A 21467-nucleotide genomic window follows, 5' to 3' on the forward strand; every position below is an offset into this window, starting at 1 on the left:
TGGAGTTTAACATGCAGAAATTGCGGTATTACCGACCCACTAGAATCGAAAATCGGACAAAAGTTTTTAATGACTTGTGTCTTCAGATATACAACTCTGATCTATTTTATTGTCGTAATCATAATCCCAAAATTCAAAATGAATTGCTAGAATCGCACATTGCGAGTCTAGCAAACCATTTTAAATTGCAATCAGAATCCGCAAACTGGGAAATAAAAGTTTCACCAGAGGGTCCAATTCTAACAACAAAACAGGAAGTGGGTTAGAGTCTGTATTAAATGACTGACATAGAAGTTTTTTACTTTTCAAGAATGGACACATTGATAAAGAGAAGATTTTTTCAGATCTATATTTTACTGTGCATGCCAAACTCCAAAGTATATTGGCCTTAGTCTACTGAAAGTCTCTTGATTTTGGAGAAAACTTCTAGTGGGCTCCTTGATAATGATGAGCCTTATACATTAAATCTTTAGAAAAAAACTTACTCCTCAATTTGTTGTAAATCGACGACCCGGACTTGAGTCTTAGAGCTTTTCAGCACTGAGCCAGCACATTTCAAGACTTAACTCAGTTTTGAAAAATTGTATTTTCAGAAGTTTTTAAGTTTCTTTATATGCGGTATTTCTTCATTATGAATATATTGCGGTCGTAGAGTTCGACTGGGCTAAACTTATCTTGTATAGTTTGAAAAGTACTCATATTCCAAAAATATCTGGGCTGAATATAGTCATATTTTTGTTTTAACTGTTGGTTATTACAGTAGTATACACACTATTTATACTTAAGCTGGTTTGTAGTCAATTACCACAAAGCCCATTTAGCGCAGTGGTTACGATTTGCTAAGCAAATTAAATGTCACAAGTACCCACGCAGAAGTTCGAATCGCATATAAAACAAACCTTGTTGGCGGGAGTTATGTTCAACATTTTTCAAGAAAGAAATTTTACTCAAAAATTAGACTGTCAGGGTAAATTGTGACTTGAACAGATTACTGGCCATTCAAAAGAAAAACAGAATATCTTAAAAAAAACAGAAAAAAAAGAAACAGACTAAAAAAACAGAAACAGACTGATTCAGCGCCTATTTGCTCTGTAACCAACTTCAGGGGAAGCACAAAAATTTTATTGTGGTTAAAAAAACAACAGAACTCTTAAGAAATATAACAACTGATCAAAAAATACGCAAAAGATTTTAACTACTTTTTAAAATGATTACCGACAGACTAGAATCAAAAATCGGATAAAAGTTTTTAATGACTTGGGTCTTCAGATGATATACAACTCTGATCAATTATATTGTCGTAAACACAATCACAAAATTCAAAATGAATTGCTAGAATCGCATATTGCGAGTCTAGCAAACCATTTTAAATCGCAATAAGAATCCGCATCCTGGGAAATAAAACTTTCACCAGAGGTTCCAATTCTAACAACAAAACAGGAAGTGGGTTAGAGTCTGTATTAAATGACTGACATAGAAGTTTTTTACTTTTCAAGAATGGACACATTGATAAAGAGAAGATTTTTTCAGATCTATATTTTATTGTGCATGCCAAACTCCAAAGTATATTGGCCTTAGTCTACTGAAAGTCTCTTGATTTTGGAGAAAACTTCTAGTGGGCTCCTTGATAATGATGAGCCTTATACATTAAATCTTTAGAAAAAAACTTACTCCTCAATTTGTTGTAAATCGACGACCCGGACTTGAGTCTTAGAGCTTTTCAGCACTGAGCCAGCACATTTCAAGACTTAACTCAGTTTTGAAAAATTGTATTTTCAGAAGTTTTTAAGTTTCTTTATATGCGGTATTTCTTCATTATGAATATATTGCGGTCATAGAGTTCGACTGGGCTAAACTTATCTTGTATAGTTTGAAAAGTACTCATATTCCAAAAATATCTGGGCTGAATATAGTCATATTTTTGTTTTAACTGTTGGTTATTACAGTAGTATACACACTATTTATACTTAAGCTGGTTTGTAGTCAATTACCACAAAGCCCATTTAGCGCAGTGGTTACGATTTGCTAAGCAAATTAAATGTCACAAGTACCCACGCAGAAGTTCGAATCGCATATAAAACAAACCTTGTTGGCGGGAGTTATGTTCAACATTTTTCAAGAAAGAAATTTTACTCAAAAATTAGACTGTCAGGGTAAATTGTGACTTGAACAGATTACTGGCCATTCAAAAGAAAAACAGAATATCTTAAAAAAAAACAGAAAAAAAAGAAACAGACTAAAAAAACAGAAACAGACTGATTCAGCGCCTATTTGCTCTGTAACCAACTTCAGGGGAAGCACAAAAATTTTATTGTGGTTAAAAAAACAACAGAACTGTTAAGAAATATAACAACTGATCAAAAAATACGCAAAAGATTTTAACTACTTTTTAAAATGATTACCGACCGACTAGAATCAAAAATCGGATAAAAGTTTTTAATGACTTGGGTCTTCAGATGATATACAACTCTGATCAATTATATTGTCGTAAACACAATCACAAAATTCAAAATGAATTGCTAGAATCGCATATTGCGAGTCTAGCAAACCATTTTAAATCGCAATAAGAATCCGCATCCTGGGAAATAAAACTTTCACCAGAGGTTCCAATTCTAACAACAAAACAGGAAGTGGGTTAGAGTCTGTATAAAAAGGACTGACATAGAAGTTTTTTACTTTTCAATAATGGACACATTGATAAAGAGAAGATTTTTTCAGATCTATATTTTACTGTGCATGCCAAACTCCAAGGTATATCGGCCTTAGTCTACTGAAAGTCTCTTGATTTTGGAGAAAACTTCTAGTGGGCTCGTTGATAATGATAAGCCTTATACAATAAATCTTTAGAAACAAACTTACTCCTGAATTTGTTGTATATCGACGACCCGGACTTGGGTCTCAGAGCTTTTCAGCGCTAAGCCATCACATTTAAAGACTTAACTCAGTTCTGAAAAATTGTATTTTCAGAAGTTTTCAAGTTTCTTTATATGCGGTATTTCTTCATTATGAATATATTGCGGTCATAGAGTTCGACCGGGCTAAACTTATCTTGTATAGTTTGAAAAGTACTCATATTCCAAAAATATCTGGGTTGAATATAGTCATACTTTTGTTTTAACTGTTGGTTACTACAGTAGTATACACACTATTTATACTTAAGCTGGTTTGTAGGCAATTACCACAAAGCCCATTTAGCGCAGTGGTTACGATTTGCTATGCAAATTAATTGTCACAAGTACCCACGCAGAAGTTCGAATCGCATATAAAACAAACCTTGTTGGCGGGAGTTATGTTCAACATTTTTCATGAAAGAAATTTTACTCAAAAATTAGACTGGCAGGGTAAATTGTGACTTGAACAGATTACTGGCCATTCAAAAGAAAAACAGAATATCTTAAAAAAAACAGAAAAAAAAGAAACAGACTAAAAAAAACAGAAACAGACTGATTCAGCGCCTAATTGCTCTGTAACCAATTTCAGGGCAAGCACAAAAATTTTATTGTGGTTAAAAAAACAATAGAACTGTTAAGAAATATAACAACTGATCAAAGAATACGCAAAAGATTTTAACTACTTTTTAAAATGATCGTTTCTTTGAGTCAAGAAGCTCATATAGTGACATTGAAGAAATTTCTTTCAATAATTTTTGATAAACTCTCCCATATTGCGTTTAAACGCAAAATTTTCTATTCATATGGTTTCACCGCAATTTCCAAATTACAACTAACGCGCAAATACAAAACTTTTTAAATAACACCCGTACCTAACTCCAACTGAGTTTCAGTACTGGGACAGAATAATTGCAATTCCTCATCATTACTGAGTCATAGACTGATTCATGTCATTTTTTTGAATTGTCAGACTTGCGTTCCGTCTGATGTTACAATGGTCAGACTTAGGCCAAGTGCAAAAACAAAGTTCCCTACGGGGATCGAACTCACCATCTCCCTCTACCTAGTGGAAAGAACCCACCATCTCTCTCTCTCTCTCTCTCTCTCTCTCTCTCTCTCTCTCTCTCTCTCTCTTTACTTAGCGCGAGTAATTTTTGTCTTTAAGCAAGGTTTTCGTATTCAAGACACAACATTTTTTATCAAAACGCACACAAGCAATAATTAAACTCAAATCAAATAATTAAGTCAATACAGAATTAATCCAGAATCAAAACGAACTTCAATAAACTCAAGTCATCATTAGATTGTCCAGAACGTCATAAAAGTCACCAATTCAAACTCAATCACAACTCTTGCTTCTATGAGCACAAGAAATTACATTCATCACAAATCTGTCTTTAGCTTCGGCGCCATTAAGACTTCGACTATCACCTGCCTTCTCTAATTAAAATACGATTACAGATAACCACAATTTCTTAATGTCTTTTGCTTCAAAAGAAGCAAGTTCTACGCAAAAAATTTTAGTTTTTGCCAGAAAGATGCAGGCCTTAAAGAAAATTTCCCCGTTTGAGGCCGAAATAATGAGGCCCAAATCCTTATATACAGCCCTGTAACGGCTGCTCTCCTATCAAAGTCAAGGAAAACTTTACACCGCCCAGTTCATTTCAGCGGTTTCAAATCTGTCCGGATATTGTGTTTTTTGCAGTTAACTTTTGTGAACTGTATTATCCGCTATACTGTAGATTACCACTGCATTACTTGTTGCTCTATCACTCTTGATAACTAATCTCTCAGCTTTGCTGAATAACAAACTTGTTTCTCTCAGAATAACAAAATAATTCAAATTGAAACAATCAAATTTTTTGCTTGAGTTTTGGTCAATAACTCAAGTTATAAACCGAATTTAGAAATTCCCGTTCCTACAAATTGTAGCCCTATAACTTGGCTATAACTATGCAAAATTTCAACCTGCTACAGTTAGCAGTTGTAAAACGGTAGGTCTTACCAGTTGGAAATCTGACAATAATAATAATTTTCCAACTTTAATGTTAGCAAGTCTCTCTATTGGTTTCAGTAACACCAATGTTGAACTAGAGTAGGCTTCGTTAAAGCCAGTAAGAGAAACTGACTTTATGCTTTGCACAAAGTTTCTCTTACTTAGGAACTTCGTTCCTCAGAAAGAAAGTTTTGAGAATATCAAAGTTAATTCTCTTTTCACAAGTCAAAGTTAAGTTAAAACTGTACAATCACTAATATGATCTACAGAAACAAGACACGATAACAAGTAATTTACCGCTCAAGAAAGTGTGCTTCAATACGCACTGTATGTCAGTTTAATATAACCAAAATCGCAAGTTTCAACTGATTTTTGGTAGTTTTTCAAGCTCTATTTATGCTGCCGTACATGTCAAAATTGCATCTCTGATTGGTTGTAGATTACTATGTCGTAAGATTCTCTGAATGCACTGAAGTTGGGGTTCGGGATACCTTATACGGTGCCCCGCACTCTCTGAATTAGTATGAAAATCGCAAAATTCATCGAATCTGGCTTACCAAGTTGGGTATCTCTTGCTCCGTTTGAGCTAAATTTGTGCGATTGTGAACACTTGAATACGTGGCAATAATTGCGTAATTAAAGTTTGAGTTTCTGTTTCACTTCATATATGACGATTACGTACTAATAATAGTTGCTAAATATAAATGTTGAACAAAATGAACAAATCCGTTTGGCTTCGATAGAATGTAGCATTAAATTTCGCTTGTCACGCTATTCTAGCTTTAAGGCTTGAAATGGCCTTGAAGCGCTATTCAATTTGATTTCTGAGTTGTTAAGCTCGGCCGCAATATCGCCGGCCCTGTTTTCCATCGCGAAAACATCTTTTCCAGTTAGTACTGGGGCGAGCTTCACTACTGGTCTCTTGTACACTCCGTCGTTTGTTCGAACTATCGCCGATCGAATCACACCGTCAGATCCATCGATGGTCTCTGTAACTCGACCTAGATTGTAATATCCACGCTTATCGCTGTCTTCGATCAACCAAACGAGATCGCCTTCTTTAAGGGTTTCGTTCGCCGTAGATCGCCATTTTTGCCGATTATTCAGAGTTGGCAGATATTCTTTCCGAAATCTGTCCCATATGAGATTTGCATAGGCTTGAGTTTGTCGAAAGAGCTTTCGATGATCGACAAATTCCTCCGCGCATGGTAGGTAGGGTAAGCAAACGTTCCTGTTGCCAAGCAAGAAGTGATTGGGGGTCAATGCCTCCAAGTCATTAACATCTGAACTGACTGGAGTCAAAGGTCTCGCATTCAAAGTCTGCTCAACGATACACATCGTTGTTGAAAGAACTTCCTCGGTGACTGATTTGTTCCCTAACACTGCATACATTGCTTTCTTGCAACTTCTCACCGACCGCTCCCATACCCCTCCAAAGTGAGGTGCTGCGGGTGGGTTGAACTTCCATCTGATCCCTCGTTGAATTAGATGTTCTTCGATCCCTTCTTTGTTCCATGCCGCAACGTATTCTGCAAACTCTTTTTCAGCTCCAACAAAGTTTGTCCCGTTGTCACTGATGATCGTCTCCGGCTTGCCTCTTCGAGCAATAAATCTCATTATTGCATTGAGACAACTATCTGTGTCCAACTTGGGTACCACTTCTATATGCACCGCTCTCATAGTTAGACAAGTAAAGAGACAACACCATCGCTTTTCGTTTCTTCGCCCAATCTTCACAATGAAAGGGCCAAAGTAGTCAACTCCAACATTTGTAAAGGCTGTTGAAGCATCTAACCGCTCTTCGGGTAGATCTGCCATGACTGGTGCTATCGTTTGTGCTCTGCCTTTTCTGCAGGTAACGCACTTGTTCTTGATTGACCTTAACGCGTTCCGCATGCCTAGGATCCAAATCTTCTGCTGAACAATGTTTCTTACAAGCTCAGTGCCCTCGTGTTGATTGTCCTTGTGCTCGTTTCGCAAGAATAATTCAACCGCATGATGTTTCCAATGTAGCAGAATTGGATGCTTTGCATTGAAGTCCAACTGATTTTTGCCTATTCTGCCTTTGGCTCGAATAAGTCCTTCTTCATCCAGGAAGGGGGAGAATTGTAGAATTTTGCTGACTTTTGGAATTTCTTTTTCCGCTTTGAGAGATTTCATCTCTTCACCAAACTGTTCTTGTTGTAGTAACTTGAAGATTGTTGCTTTTGCTTTTTCTCTTTCTTCAAAGTTGACCACGAGTGTTGCAGGTTTGTCTTTGTTCAATGCTCGCTGTACGTATACCACTGTATTTACTAGTCTATTAAAATTACTGAATCGTTCCCACTGGATAGCAGCTTTCTTCTCTTCAGCCTGTATCATGAAGACTGACGAGGGTATATTCTCTTCATCTGAGGCAAATATGAGGTTCACCTGCTGGGGCCATTCGCTTTCTGGTCGCTTCAACCAGGCCGGCCCAGTGAGCCACTCACTTCTCTTGAGTTCCTCAATGTTGATTGCTCTGGTGCCAATGTCCGCTGGGTTGTTGATACCGCTGACATGTTTCCACTGTGAAACATCAGTTGTGTCTAGTATCTCAGCTACTCGATTGGCTACAAACACTTGTTGTTTACGATGGGAACTGTGTATCCACTGCAATACCGTAGTTGAGTCTGACCAAAAACTGCAACTATTTATCCTCATTTCATGTTCCTTGACTATCTGTTCTTTCAACCTCACTGCCATGACTGCCGCTTGCAACTCCAATCGTGGTATTGAAAGATGCCTCATCGGTGCCACTCTGCATTTTCCAATGACAAATGCTAAGTCAGCTGAGTATTCTTTTGGTTGTGAACGTAGATAGGCCACTGCACACATGGTGTCTTCAGATGCGTCAGCAAACACATGAAGTTCGGTTTTATCCCTCTCTCTGTTGAAGTATCTTCTATCGATGCTGGTTTCAGCCACTATTGGAAGTTGTTCTTTCCATCTCAGGAATTCTTCTTCTTCACTAGGCTCCACTTCGTTGTCCCAATGTTGTCCATTCTTAGTCCAGATGCCTTTCAGAAGTCGTCTCATGTGAACACTGAACGGAGCAAACAATCCGATCGGGTCGAACACTGAAGATACCAGTGACAGAATCTTCCTCTGGGTTATAGGTGCTTCAACTTCCTTGTTTGTACCTCTGCATACTTGAAGACTGTCATCAGTAACGGTCCATTGTAGTCCTAGCACTGAAGATCCCTCCGTAATGGGTTCCACTTCGACTTGCTTCGTGTTGCTGATTGACTTCAAGTCTTCTGGGATTGCTTCGGTAACTGCATCATTGTTGCCTATCCACTTCTTCAGTTCAAATCCATGTTGTGAGAGAAGAGGTTGTAGTTGGTTGAAAACTTCAATTGCTTCTTCCGGGGTTTCTACTGATTTGATGAAATCGTCCATGTAGAAGTTGTTGTGTATTGCCTTGGTTGCTATTGGATACTCTTTTTCGTTGTCCAGTCCCACTCGCTTGAGAGCATAGTTTGCACAAGTTGGAGAACTCTTAGCTCCAAATACGTGACGCTGGTATTCGTATATCTGAACAGGTTCGTTAGTTCTTGGACGCCATAAAAACCTCAAGCAACTTCTATCCTGTTCGGGAACTTGCACTTGTAGAAACATCGATTCGATGTCAGCTGTCAGGGCTATTGGTCCTTCACGGAATCTGAATATTGTTCCAATCAAACCATGTAGCAGATCAGGTCCTGCTAGTAGCTTATCATTCAGGCATACTTCTTTGTACTTTGAGGCAGCATTGCAAACACGTCTTACTTTGCCAGGCTTGTTCGGGTTTAGCACTTGATGGTGTGGCAAATACCATTCTTTCCCGAAGGTGCCTTTCACTTCGGACTCGTCCAATATCTTTACGAATCTTTTTTCTACATCTGTATCTATTGACTGTTGATACAAACTCTTCAAGTTTGGGTCTCTTTGAAATCTTCGCTTCACTGAGTAAAGCTGACCCAAGGCTGAGCTGTAGTTGTTCGGTAGGTTTGGCTCTGGTTCACTCCACAGCATTCCCACTTCGTACCGCTCGCCTGTGAACTTTGTCGTACTCTCTAGCATCTTTTGGGCCTGCAGTTCCTTCTTTGACTGACTGACGACGTTGATTTTGGAAGCATAGGTTTCTATGTCCCACCAGGTTTGGATATTCTCAGCCACTTTCACATCTTCTGTGAAGGCGAAATGACAAACATTTTGTCTTCTTTTGCCCGTCATGGGTGCACTGACTACCCATCCTAGCTCTGTTAAAACGGCGAAAGGTTCACTTCGTGTTCCTATCTTATAGTCCAATGGGCGTTGTAGCTCATAAGCATCTTGACCAAGGATGATGCCAACTTCCATCAAGTTGAAGCTTTTGTTGGGTAAAACACTCAAGTGATTGAAGCTTTGCTTCAGGTTGTTGTAGTTGTAGTTTGTGTTTCCCAAGGAGATTGACGGGTGTGCAAACGCCTCGATTGAATGCACCTTTGAATGTAGTCCCTTTATTTTGAGAGGAACCTTTTCTGTCTTCAGATCCTTTGTCCCGTGTATGCCAGCTATGTTGAGCGTCACATCGGTGCCTTGGGCTCGTAACCTCTCTTGCACACTTTGGTCGATGAATGAAACCGTTTATCCACTATCGAGGAAAGCATATGTGTTCAGCCTGTTGCCGCCGCTCTGTATTGAGACAGGAACTATCTGAAGAAAGCTAGTAACTTCGTTACTCTGGTTGATTGTTGCCGCGCTTACGTTGACTGCGTGATTGCCCTCGTCCATTTGGTTTTCTGAGTGTAGCAATCGGTTGTGCTTCTTGATGCATCCATTGATGCCGCACGCATTGACTTTACAATCTTTGATTGCATGTCCTTTGCCTAGACATCCGTAACATAAGCGTTGCTTCCTCACTGCTGCGTATCGATCATTCACACTCATGTTCCTGAATAGTGGACAATTCCATATTTTATGAGTGCCATCAGCTAGCGGACAGTGATCACTTTGCGTTTGCTTCGTCTCTTTCACGTTCGAACTTGCACTGAAGTTCGATGTTTTCGAGAACCGTTTGTCTCTATTTGTGCTTCTTCGGTCTTCTTCTCTTCGCTCTCCCTTGAAAGCTGAAAACCCTTCGTGCACGAATGCTATCCTTGATAGCCATTTTTCAAACAAAATCAGATCAGGCCAATCTTCATCTTTATCATCAACATAGAACCACCACTTCTCTTTGAGAACTTGGGGTAGTTTATCTACTGCCATATAGAGTGTCGAGCTTGATTGCAGATCACCAATCTGCTTGTACTCTTTGAGCACATTCACAAAGTTCGAAACAAAAACTGAGAAACTGATCAGACCTGTTGAGTCGTGTGGTTTCACCTGACTTGCTTTGCGAAGACTCTCCAGTTGTGCATCAATGATCACATGAGGCCTTCCAAATTTCCTCTCCAGAATGCTCCATGCAGCACCATAGAACTGTCCAGAATAGCCCATTCCAGAGATTGCTGACCTTGCCTTGCCTGTCAGTAGAGTCTTCAGATGGCTCATCTTCTCTGAGTCTGGTATTGGTCGTTGATCCACTGTAGCAATGAACATACTAGACCACTCCGGCCATTCGAGAGGGTTCCCGTCGAAGTTGTTCAACTTCAGCTTTGGTAGGCTACTACTACCTGAATAGCCAGTGTTGTATCGTAATAGACCAGCTCTGGGGGAAACGTCTCGGTCTTCAACACTTGAGGATCGGTCTCGTGAACTGCGATATCGTGAGAAGTGACTTTGCCTGTTCACTTCAGGGGTTACTTCGAAGCGAGCTGTTGATCGATCTGGTGTTAGAAGGTTGTCGATTCTGCTGGCCCAGTCAGAGACATCTCTTTTCTTGGGGGTCCAGTTGAAAGGCGATTTGTCTCGAGCACCAGTTGATTGGGAACGAGCATCATCGTTCTCTAATGCTGTTCTCTTCACTTTGCGCTCTAGCTCACGCTCTTCCTCCAGCAGTTGATGCTTGGTTTCCAGTTCCTTCATTTGCATTTCTAGCTCTAGCTTCCTCCGCTCGAACCGTGCCTGTTCCAGTCGCATCTTGGTTTCGAACTCGATATCAAACTTCTTCATCCTTTCCTCGCGCCTTTGCTTTGCTGAAGATGTTTCCGAAACATTCTCCGTCTCTTGGCCACTTGCTATTGCTCCATTTTGCACTGTTTGAGCAACTGGGTTGTCCGTTGGGTAGTTGTTGTTGCTCTCGCTGTCATTCACTGCTTGAGCTGTGTTGCTTTGCTCTGCATTCATTGCTGGTTGCGTGCCTTTGCTTATATATGCAAGCCAATGATAGTCCAAACTTGCTTTGCACTTCCTTGCTTCTTTCAGATGTTCTTCAACGAAATTTGCTTGGTAGGGCACAAGCTTGTTTCGACGCTGCAGTTGCTTGGGTATTTTTTCCTCTAGGAGGTGAACAGTCTGTTGGTAGAGGACCTTTAGTTTGTTGGGTCGATCTGAATCTTCAATTATTTTGTAGCCAATCCCTGTTTTGGTGTTGACTTCTTCCCGTAAATCTTGGAGCTTCTTGTCGTACCTTTGAGCTGTTGATTGAAGCTCCTCTCTGCTGATTGTGTTTGGATTGCCTGATTGCCTTTTGCTTTGCTTGCTCCTTTTAAGCGAGGTTAGTTCTTCAATGTAATTTGTGAAGTGCACTCGCAACTTTCGCTCTGCCTCACTGGCGTTGCGCTGTTGATTTGTTTGATTCTCTTTGGGGGGTGCCTTCGGCACTCTCTTCATCAGATTGGACAGCAGTTTGCCTTCCACTGTCCGGGTCGGCGGACCAAATGTAACGGCTGCTCTCCTATCAAAGTCAAGGAAAACTTTACACCGCCCAGTTCGTTTCAGCGGTTTCAAATCTGTCCGGATATTGTGTTTTTTGCAGTTAACTTTTGTGAACTGTATTATCCGCTATACTGTAGATTACCGTTGCATTACTTGTTGCTCTATCACTCTTGATAACTAATCGCTCAGCTTTGCTGAATAACAAACTTGTTTCTCTCAGAATAACAAAATAATTCAAATTGAAACAATCAAATTTTTTGCTTGAGTTTTGGTCAATAACACAAGTTATAAACCGAATTTAGGAATTCCCGTTCCTACAAATTGTAGCCCTATAACTTGGCTATAATTATGCAAAGTTTCAACCTGCTACAGTTAGCAGTTGTAAAACGGTAGGTCTTACCAGTTGGAAATCTGACAATAATAATAATTTTCTAACTTTAATGTTAGCAAGTCTCTCTATTGGTTTCAGTAACACCAATGTTGAACTAGAGTAGGCTTCGTTAAAGCCAGTAAGAGAAACTGACTTTATGCTTTGCACAAAGTTTCTCTTACTTAGGAACTTCGTTCCTCAGAAAGAAAGTTTTGAGAATATCAAAGTTAATTCTCTTTTCACAAGTCAAAGTTAAGTTAAAACTGTACAATCACTAATATGATCTACAGAAACAAGACACGATAACAAGTAATTTACCGCTCAAGAAAGTGTGCTTCAATACGCACTGTATGTCAGTTTAATATAACCAAAATCGCAAGTTTCAACTGATTTTTGGTAGTTTTTCAAGCTCTATTTATACTGCCGTACATGTCAAAATTGCATCTCTGATTGGTTGTAGATTACTATGTCGTAAGATTCTCTGAATGCACTGAAGTTGGGGTTCGGGATACCTTATACGGTGCCCCGCACTCTCTGAATTAGTATGAAAATCGCAAAATTCATCGAATCTGGCTTACCAATTTGGGTATCTCTTGCTCCGTTTGAGCTAAATTTGTGCGATTGTGAACACTTGAATACGTGGCAATAATTGCGTAATTAAAGTTTGAGTTTCTGTTTCACTTCATATATGACGATTACGTACTAATAATAGTTGCTTAATATAAATGTTGAACAAAATGAACAAATCCGTTTGGCTTCGATAGAATGTAGCATTAAATTTCGCTTGTCACGCTATTCTAGCTTTAAGGCTTGAAATGGCCTTGAAGCGCTATTCAATTTGATTTCTGAGTTGTTAAGCTCAGCCGCAATAAGCCCTGCTGTCTAGATTTTCACTTACACTCAAGTTGTGGCTGTATGGAAAAAAGGTGGTGATACCCCATGCCTCTAACAAAATCACTAGTAGAAAAAGTTTCTAGCCAATCAACGAGTAATCAATTATGATAGCCGTAAAAGTGCTGTTTTGTTTGTTCGATCAGATTAGTTTAAAATGATACAGCAAATTGCATGAATTGAGAAGCAATCGTTCGCCGTCGGCAGTTTCAATCCAATTATTTTTACAGTTCCAAATCAGCAAATCTAAGCAAAAAAACTGCGGGTAAAATTTAAAAAACGAAGATGACAATTTTTTCTAGCTGTAATTGAATTCTTTCCTAATATTCCCAAGACAAAACTTCATAACGGTCCTAAAGCAACAGAACATCTAGGAAAAGGAAAGTTTAACAACCGAGTGATAAAATCAAATCCTTCTTACTGCGTTCAGTTTCCAATTGATCAGAAGTGACTATACCTTAGCTTGATAAACGATTAGGCTAATTCTGAAACTGGGATGATTTTAGAAATAAGAGAGAATAAGAATAATAAGAGAGATTAAATTAGGCACAATTGAGGATTATAGATAACCTAACTGCGAATTATAGATGCAATCAGTCTAAAATAAGTAAATCGCGCGATAATATATTACATGACTTTTCACCTGACTTCCGAATTAAAAAGATCTCAAGTGCGCAAAGAATGGCGGAACCACTTTTTTGCTATTCTCCTATTTTTTCAGATATCAGATATCTGGATTCCAATCAATTTTTACTAAGGCAGGAATTTTTGGTTATATGAGGAACCACGTGAAGATGTTTACAGATCGTCGCAACCGAAGACTCGCAGCAGACGTAGAACTACAGGAGAAATTTTACTGACGCGTATTGAGATGCTTCAAACTTTTTGCAAACAAAATGAGGACCAAAGAAAAGAAAACGAGAGACCAACATGCAGGTGACATTTCGTGCCAGTTCTTTCATTTTACAGAATATATTGGACATATTTTGAAAATGCAGGTTTAACGGATAAAAATTTGTTTTAAATTTCTGCTTTTGTTGCTCTCAAAAACTGTTTTAAATTTTTAATCATCTCTAGTTTTTCAAAACCAGGAAAATGTTATTAAAACGGAATCAGTGAGTATTTGTTATTTTTGTATAATTGTATGAGTATTATCTTTTAAGCTTTTTTTCACCAATTTCGGATGTTTCAATTTGCTCTGCAGTAAACTTACTGACTTTTCAAGTTTTTGCGCCTCGTAATTGGCACATTTAGTCTTTGCAGTAAAATATTCAGGTTGGAGCCTCGACTTATGAAGAATTCTATAAAATCTGAGGAGGGTGGTAAAAAGATTTTAGTTGCGTGATCTAGGACCCAGTTAAAGCTAAATTCTTTTTTATAAGTCCACTCATTTTTTTCATATGCAAAAATGAATCAAACTAATATTTTCCTTCGGCAACTGGGTTCGATTTCTTGAAGTTCTTCAACCGTATCCAATGGTTAACCAATTGCGCTACATGTCCTTAACTTTTAAGGAAGTTTAAAAGAAGGCACTGCTACAGTTGCGAGCATAATTGTCTTGCCAAAAAAGGGAAAAAACTTTATTGTCCTGCCAAATTGCACGCCACGTTTTATTTTCCTGCCAAGTTCCAGGATACGCTTTAATGTCCAGCTAAAATCCAGGACAAACTTTTTTGTCCAGCTAGATTTGGGACACGTTTTATCGTCTAGCCAAATTCGAGGACGATTGTTTTAGTTCCAGCCAAAGTCGAGGACTTCACTTTAAGTCCTGACAATTTCTTTTCATACCAAATATCTATCCAGGACTTTCTTTTAATGTATTATAACGGTCGAAGATGGCCATTAAAAATTCCAGGTCTGGACTACGGTATTGGTTTGCTTTTTCCTAATTTTACAGCGATTGTTTTGATGCCAAATTGAACGTTTAATTTTTGCGTTTCTTGCGTAAAATTTAGATGCAAAATATGTATTGCACGGCGAATCATGTAATCTAATTATAAAAACGCTCCTCACTTTTTTTAAAATTCCAAGACACCATTATTGTCATGTACTTTGTTGTCCATTATCGTCATCTTTCTAAGTCTAGAAAAACTAATAGTCGAAAGAAACTAAGATTTAGAGAGAAATTTCTTTCGTTACCTCTGTGAATTATGAAACAGCTACGTAAAAACACTGCAACATTGCACATTGCTGCTAAAAACTTCAATTGAAACAGCAGAAAAATTGCCAAATTACTTATACATAAATTATTTAAAAATCAGCAAAATTATTTTGTGAATTTAGTAGTAAATTTAAACAAAATCAGTAGGAAAACATGGTTATGTCATTTGGTTGGATGCAACTTTGTTAAACGTTAAGCGATTCTCTGTTGTCACAAAAACCTTGTTTTTTTTCTGAAGATGGCCTTTAGTCTTTTATGCTTCCAAAATTTTGTAAAAAAAGTCAATGTGAAAATTTTACCCAACATTTTTTCCAATATTAACAATTCGAAGGCGTTTGACTGAATACTTTTTAGGAGTTAACAAGGTAAGAGAGCTTGAGAACAAGAGGCAAAACACAAACTCGCAAAAAGACTCATCGTTGATTCATGATTTGACAATAGCTTGATCCATTTTTTCCTGATTCGATATTTGGGGTCGCGGAAAGTCAAGTGTCATGAAAATGGGTTGCGCTGAAGCTTATAGTGTACAATTTTGGTCGAGTCGAAATCTGGCTGCAAAATATCGGGCAAGCAAACTTCAGGCAATGATTCGGGTCCAGATAAGCTCTTTTGAACACCATTCGAATACTTAGTTATCAGTCATGTTTTTATGATAAATGAACGACTTTTGGACCGTGGCTGTTCTTTAACATCGGCTCTTTTTCAGGTGTTCGAATTTTTATACAAAAAATGAACTCTCACTGATCTTTAAATTTACCAGTGGATCTGCTGGTTTTCAATTTTTAATAGCAACTGTTTCAGATACCAAGTAAACTTGCTTCCTACGTCAACAAATCAATTTACTATAAACCCTTTGGTCTCTATTTTTTCGCCAGCAATTTTTCAGTGATAGAGAAACTTAAAAAAATCTACTGAAAACCTTAAGAATATCCATTTGATCCTATTAAAATCTGAATTTGTCATTTTTGATGCAATTCATGAATTTTTAGATTGATCTATATAATTTTTTATCATGCCCATAATGCCATTTGGAGATCAAGTGTAAAATTTTAACCCAAAAAGCAACCTTCAGTTCTGCAGTTTGCTGGTATTATCGCATAAGGATGTCATCTAAATTAATTACCCTAATCCGTGGCATACAACGCAGTCGCAAAATAAGTAATTGGGTTGCAAAAATCTTCAATAACATAATCTAAGTCTAGTTCGTATTTTTTCCAGACGTGTAAAAAATGTCCAATATTAGACAAAAGCAACAAAACTTCAAAATGATGTTACAAAAGTTATTATTATTGGAATGTGATGAGGCAAGAAATGTACATTTTTCAATGACATCTCCTGACAACAAAGTTTGGACTGGAAATTTTCCTGGCTTCACGTCACAAAAATGGGGCAGTTGTATCAGATAACAATCAATTCTCCCTCTAATTGAGTTGCAACAGTCAGGATCGCCGACACTTTAGCCTTAAAACTAAACTCTTCTTGCAAACTATGTGAACTCAAGTTTATCAATTGTCTGTCTTTTGCATATTTGCATAATATCGGAATTTGTACACGAATTTACTTACCACCAAAATACTATTGCGACATAGATGAAAAGGTTGTGACATAGATGACACTTCTTGTTTACATTGATCATTATCAAAATAGCAATAACCATCACATCAAGACAGGTTGACCCCTGTTGCGAAGCGTGACTTTCAATCGAAGTTCAACTAACTCCAATTGGGTTATATCGCCGTACAGCACAGCAAATCTTATTTTTAACGTCCAAGCTAGTTACCATTAAGATAATTTTCTAAATTTTCCCGATAAATCTGAACTAAACAAAAAATATATTTAAACTTGGCTTTAATTTAATTACTATGGGTAGCGAAACGTCACGGAATGATGCCCATGTAAGTTTGTGTCAGCAGTAAGTTTGCTTTTATATAAAAATTTAACTCTCCTAGCAGCTCTCAACAATGGATCTGCTCCTGGCAATTCTAATTTCAACTCTTGTTCTCTATTACCGAACTACAATCCAGTCTTCAATGTCAATTATTCGATATATAGGGTCGCATAAATTTAGTAGAGAAGATAGCGGAAGAAATCATTTTTCTAATCAATTTAAATCAGGCTTTTCCCATTATAGCAATTCCCAATCCCTCCGCTTTGTGGCCATAAAAAGTGCACCCCTCCCCCCCCCCCCCCCCCCCCCCTCCGCACTCCCAGAGGGGCAGTGTTTGGAGTAAGTGGTGGTGAGATGGGAAAGACGAGAAAAACGCTCACTGTTTTACCAATTCATTTGTAATTTTTATCAATTTTATCTCAATTTCAGGGATTTTATATAACGGCGAACGTAAAAGCTGTCAGTGATAAGCAAATTAGTGACGGTAGTGGGGGGCTCACAGTTGCAAATGATAACGGGTTCAAATACGACATATTAATAATCTACGAAAAGACATCAAAAGAAGTTCTACACGTCGGTTTTCTCTTGAGTGGTAATCAATTTTACACCCATATTCTGAGAGGCAGTCACTGCTTACTGCACAGACTTCCGAATGGTGTGGCTGTCATGGTTTCAGATAACAGAGACAGACTTGTAGAGAGGTTTGCTAATTGTATGGATCGGGATAACACAAAAGGTAGGCAAGTATTGGTTAGATTAATAAAGGGTTCCAGATCAACTATCGGAGACTGATCTGATCAGATCATGATGTGTCTTGGAAAATGGTGGGCAATGCAACCATTGAACAAAAATGTGTAGCCAGGGTTTTAGACCCACCGTAAGGCTGATCATAGCCGTTTCTGGGTCTGCTTGATATGATCGCGAGCAAATTTTGGGCTGATTGCTCTAATAAGCGTATCTTTTAGTCTGCTTATTAAAACCATAGTCAAAATTGGGTCTGCTTGGTCTGATCTGAACCATCATACACTCTGATTTAGATCTAAAATTTTTTTTACTAGTCTAAGAGGTACATACTTAATTCCATTTACATTTTGAAATTTTGCATCAAGATTAGAACATGCAAACGGTATCTTATGTGCTTCTCATGATATCTTATGATAATTCAGCTTACTTTTTACTGTGGACTGTTTTTTTTTCCAATGCCAATTATAATTTGAAAACAATCAGCGCATTGCATCGAATTCAACGCACTGTCAACCACGACAGCTGATTGATGTTATGATCCTATTTAGAAGGTAAACAATTCATAAGAAAACTATGGTTTTGAGGCCAGATGGTTGAAAAGACAAAAAACATGCAGCATGTCAGTTGTTTCAGTTTCAGCGACAAAATTCTCGGCGACAAAATTTGAATGAACAGTTCCAAAATTGAAGAAAAACATGGTTATGACATTTGGTTGGATGCAACTCTGTTAAACGTTAAGCGATTCTCTGTTGTCACAAAAACCTTGTTTTTTTCTGAAGATGGCCTTTAGTCTTTTATGCTTCCAAAATTTTGTAAAAAAAAGTCAATGTGAAAGTTTTACCCAACATTTTTTCCAATATTAACAATTCGAAGGCGTTTGACTGAATACTTTTTAGGAGTTAACAAGGTAAGAGAGCTTGAGAACAAGAGGCAAAACACAAACTCGCAAAAAGACTCATCGTTGATTCATGATTTGACAATAGCTCGATCCATTTTTTCCTGATTCGATATTTGGGGTCGCGGAAAGTCAAGTGTCATGAAAATGGGTTGCACTGAAGCTTATAGTGTACAATTTTGGTCGAGTCGAAATCCGGCTGCAAAATATCGGGCAAGCAAACTTCAGGCAATGATTCGGGTCCAGATATGCTCTTTTGAACACCTTTCGAATACTTAGTTATCAGTCATAATTTTATGATAAATGAACGACTTCTGAACCGTGGCTGTTCTTTAGCATCGGCTTTTTTTCAGGTCTTCGAAATTTTAAACAAAAAACGAACTGTAACTGATCTTTAAAATTACCAGCGGATCTGCTGGTTTTCAATTTAGTGGATAGCAACTGTTTCAGATACCAAGTAAAATGGCTGCCTACGTTAAGAAATCATTTCGCTTTAATCCCTTTGGTCTTTAGTTTTTCGCCAGCAATTTTTCAGTGATAGAGAAACTAAAAAAATCTACTGAAAACATTAAGAATATCCATTTGATCCTATTAAAATCTGAATTTGTCATTTTTGATGCAGTTTATTAATTTTTAGATGGATCTATATAATTTTTTATCATGCCCATAATGCCATTTGGAGATCAAGTGTAAAATTTTAACCCAAAAAGCAACCTTCAGTTCTGCAGTTTGCTGGTATTATTGCATAAGGATGTCATCTTCTAATTTATGCTAATCAGTGGCATGCAACGGAGTCGCAAAATAAGTGACCCGGTTCCGAAAGTGTTCAACAACATAATCTATAAGGTTATTTCGCATTTTTTCCAGATGTGGAAAAATGTCCAATATTAGACAAAAGAAACAAAACTTCAAAATGATGTTACAAAAGTTAGAATTATTGGAATGTGATGAGGCCAGAAATGTACAGTTTTCAATGACATCTCCTAACAACAAAATTTGGACTGCAAATTTTCCTGGCTTCACGTCACAAAAATGGGGCAGTTGTATCAGATTACAATCAATTCTCCCTCTAATTGAGTTGCAACAGTCAGGATCACCGACACTTTAGCCTTAAAACTAAACTCTTCTTGCAAACTATGTCAACTCAAGTTTATCAATTGTCTGTCTTTTGCATATTTGCATAATATCGGAATTTGTACACGAATTTACTTACCAAAATACTATTGCGACATAGATGAAAAGGTTATGACATATATGACACTTCTTGTTTACATTGATCATTATCAAAATAGCAATAACCATCACATCAAGACAGGTTGACCCCTGTTGCGAAGCGTGACTTTGAAACGAAGTTCAACTAACTTCAATCGGGTTATATCGCCGTACAGAACAGCAAACCTGATTTTTAACGTCCAAGCTAGTTACCATTAAGATAGTTTTCTGAATTTTCCCGATAAACCTGAACTAATTAAAAAATTTATTTAAACTTCGCTTTAATTTAATTACCATGGGTGGCGAAACGTCACGGAATGATGCCCATGTAAGTTTGTGCCAGCAGTAAGTTTGCTTTTATATAAAAATTTAACTCTCCTAGCAGCTCTCAACAATGGATCTATTCCTGTCAATTCCAATTCCAACAATTATTCTTTATTAACGAACTACTGTCCAGCCTGCAATATGTCAAATATTCGATATATAGGGTCGCACAAATTTAGTAGAGAAGATGGCGAAAGAAATCATTTTTCTAATCAAATAAAAACAGGCTTTTCCCATTATAGCAATTCCCAACCCCCCGCTTAGGGGTCATAAAAAGTGCACTCCCCCCCTCTGCACTCCCAGAGGGGCAGTGTTTGGGGTAAGTGGTGGTGAAATGGGAAAGACGAGAAAAACGGTCACTGTTTTACCAACCCGGGTCGAGGTTTTTGGGTAAATTTTCGTAAGAAATGCGGTGAATGCGGTGAATTTTCGTAAGAAATGCGGTGATTGCGGTGAATGCGGTGAAAAAAAATAATTCACCGCTTTTCACCGCATTTCTTACAAAAATTCACCACCAAATTCACCGCATTTCTTACGAAAATTCACCGCATAGACTATTATGGCAAATTAATGTAAGAAATGCGGTGAATGCGGTGAATGCAGTGAAAAAAAATAATTCACCGCTATTCGACCCCATTCTAGGTGTCAACGCTAAAAAGCGTTAAATTATGTGAGATTTTGCTGTGGGCTTAAGTATCCATATTGTTTTCAATAAAATCAGTTGGATGCAATTGAAACTGGAAAGTGTTGAAGGCAGACTAAAGTAGTGACAATATCAAAAATTTTTATTTTTAAACCATTTTTTCTATATGATTGAGCAAATTATCGACCCCCAACCTAGGTTTTCGAACTCTTGTAGTAATCTACCTTAAAAGTATACTTGCCATTTTTCAAAAAAATCAGTTGCATGCAAGTGAAACTGGAAAGATTTGAAAGCAAACAAAAGTAGTGAAAATAACAAAAAAAATATTTTTAAACCATTTTTTCTATATGATGGAGCAAAAAATCGACCCCCCAACCTCAGTTTTTTTGAACTCCTGCTGTAATCTACTTTCAAATTATTATTGCAAATTTTCAAAAAAAAAATAGTTGGATGCAATTGAAACTGGAAAGTGTTGAAGGCAGACTAAAGTAGTGAAAATAACAAAAAAAAGTATTTTTAAACCATTTTTTCTATATGATGGAGCAAAAAATCGACCCCCCAACCTCAGTTTTTTTGAACTCCTGCTGTAATCTACTTTCAAATTATTATTGCAAATTTTCAAAAAAAAATAGTTGGATGCAATTGAAACTG

At 37.6% G+C, this 21467-nt stretch overlaps 2 protein-coding genes across 2 annotated transcripts in view; one reads left to right on the forward strand and one right to left on the reverse strand.

Annotated features, from left to right (window-relative positions):
* LOC142353939 (ras-related protein Rab-18-B-like) overlaps positions 1–21467 on the reverse strand; it is a 476381-nt gene that overhangs the window by 47852 nt on the left and 407062 nt on the right. The window lies entirely within an intron of this gene.
* Positions 16733–21467, forward strand: part of LOC142353890 (uncharacterized) — a 37950-nt gene continuing 33215 nt past the window's right edge. Inside the window, exons 1-2 of the mRNA XM_075406119.1 lie at positions 16733–17005; positions 17428–17734. Of these exons, the coding sequence (XP_075262234.1) occupies positions 16973–17005; positions 17428–17734 (340 nt within the window). The 5' untranslated portion in view covers positions 16733–16972. The remainder of the gene's footprint in view (positions 17006–17427; positions 17735–21467) is intronic.

This window comes from Convolutriloba macropyga, chromosome 15, assembly GCF_964194025.1.
Source record: "Convolutriloba macropyga chromosome 15, txConMacr16.3, whole genome shotgun sequence".
Taxonomy (NCBI): domain Eukaryota; kingdom Metazoa; phylum Xenacoelomorpha; order Acoela; family Convolutidae; genus Convolutriloba; species Convolutriloba macropyga.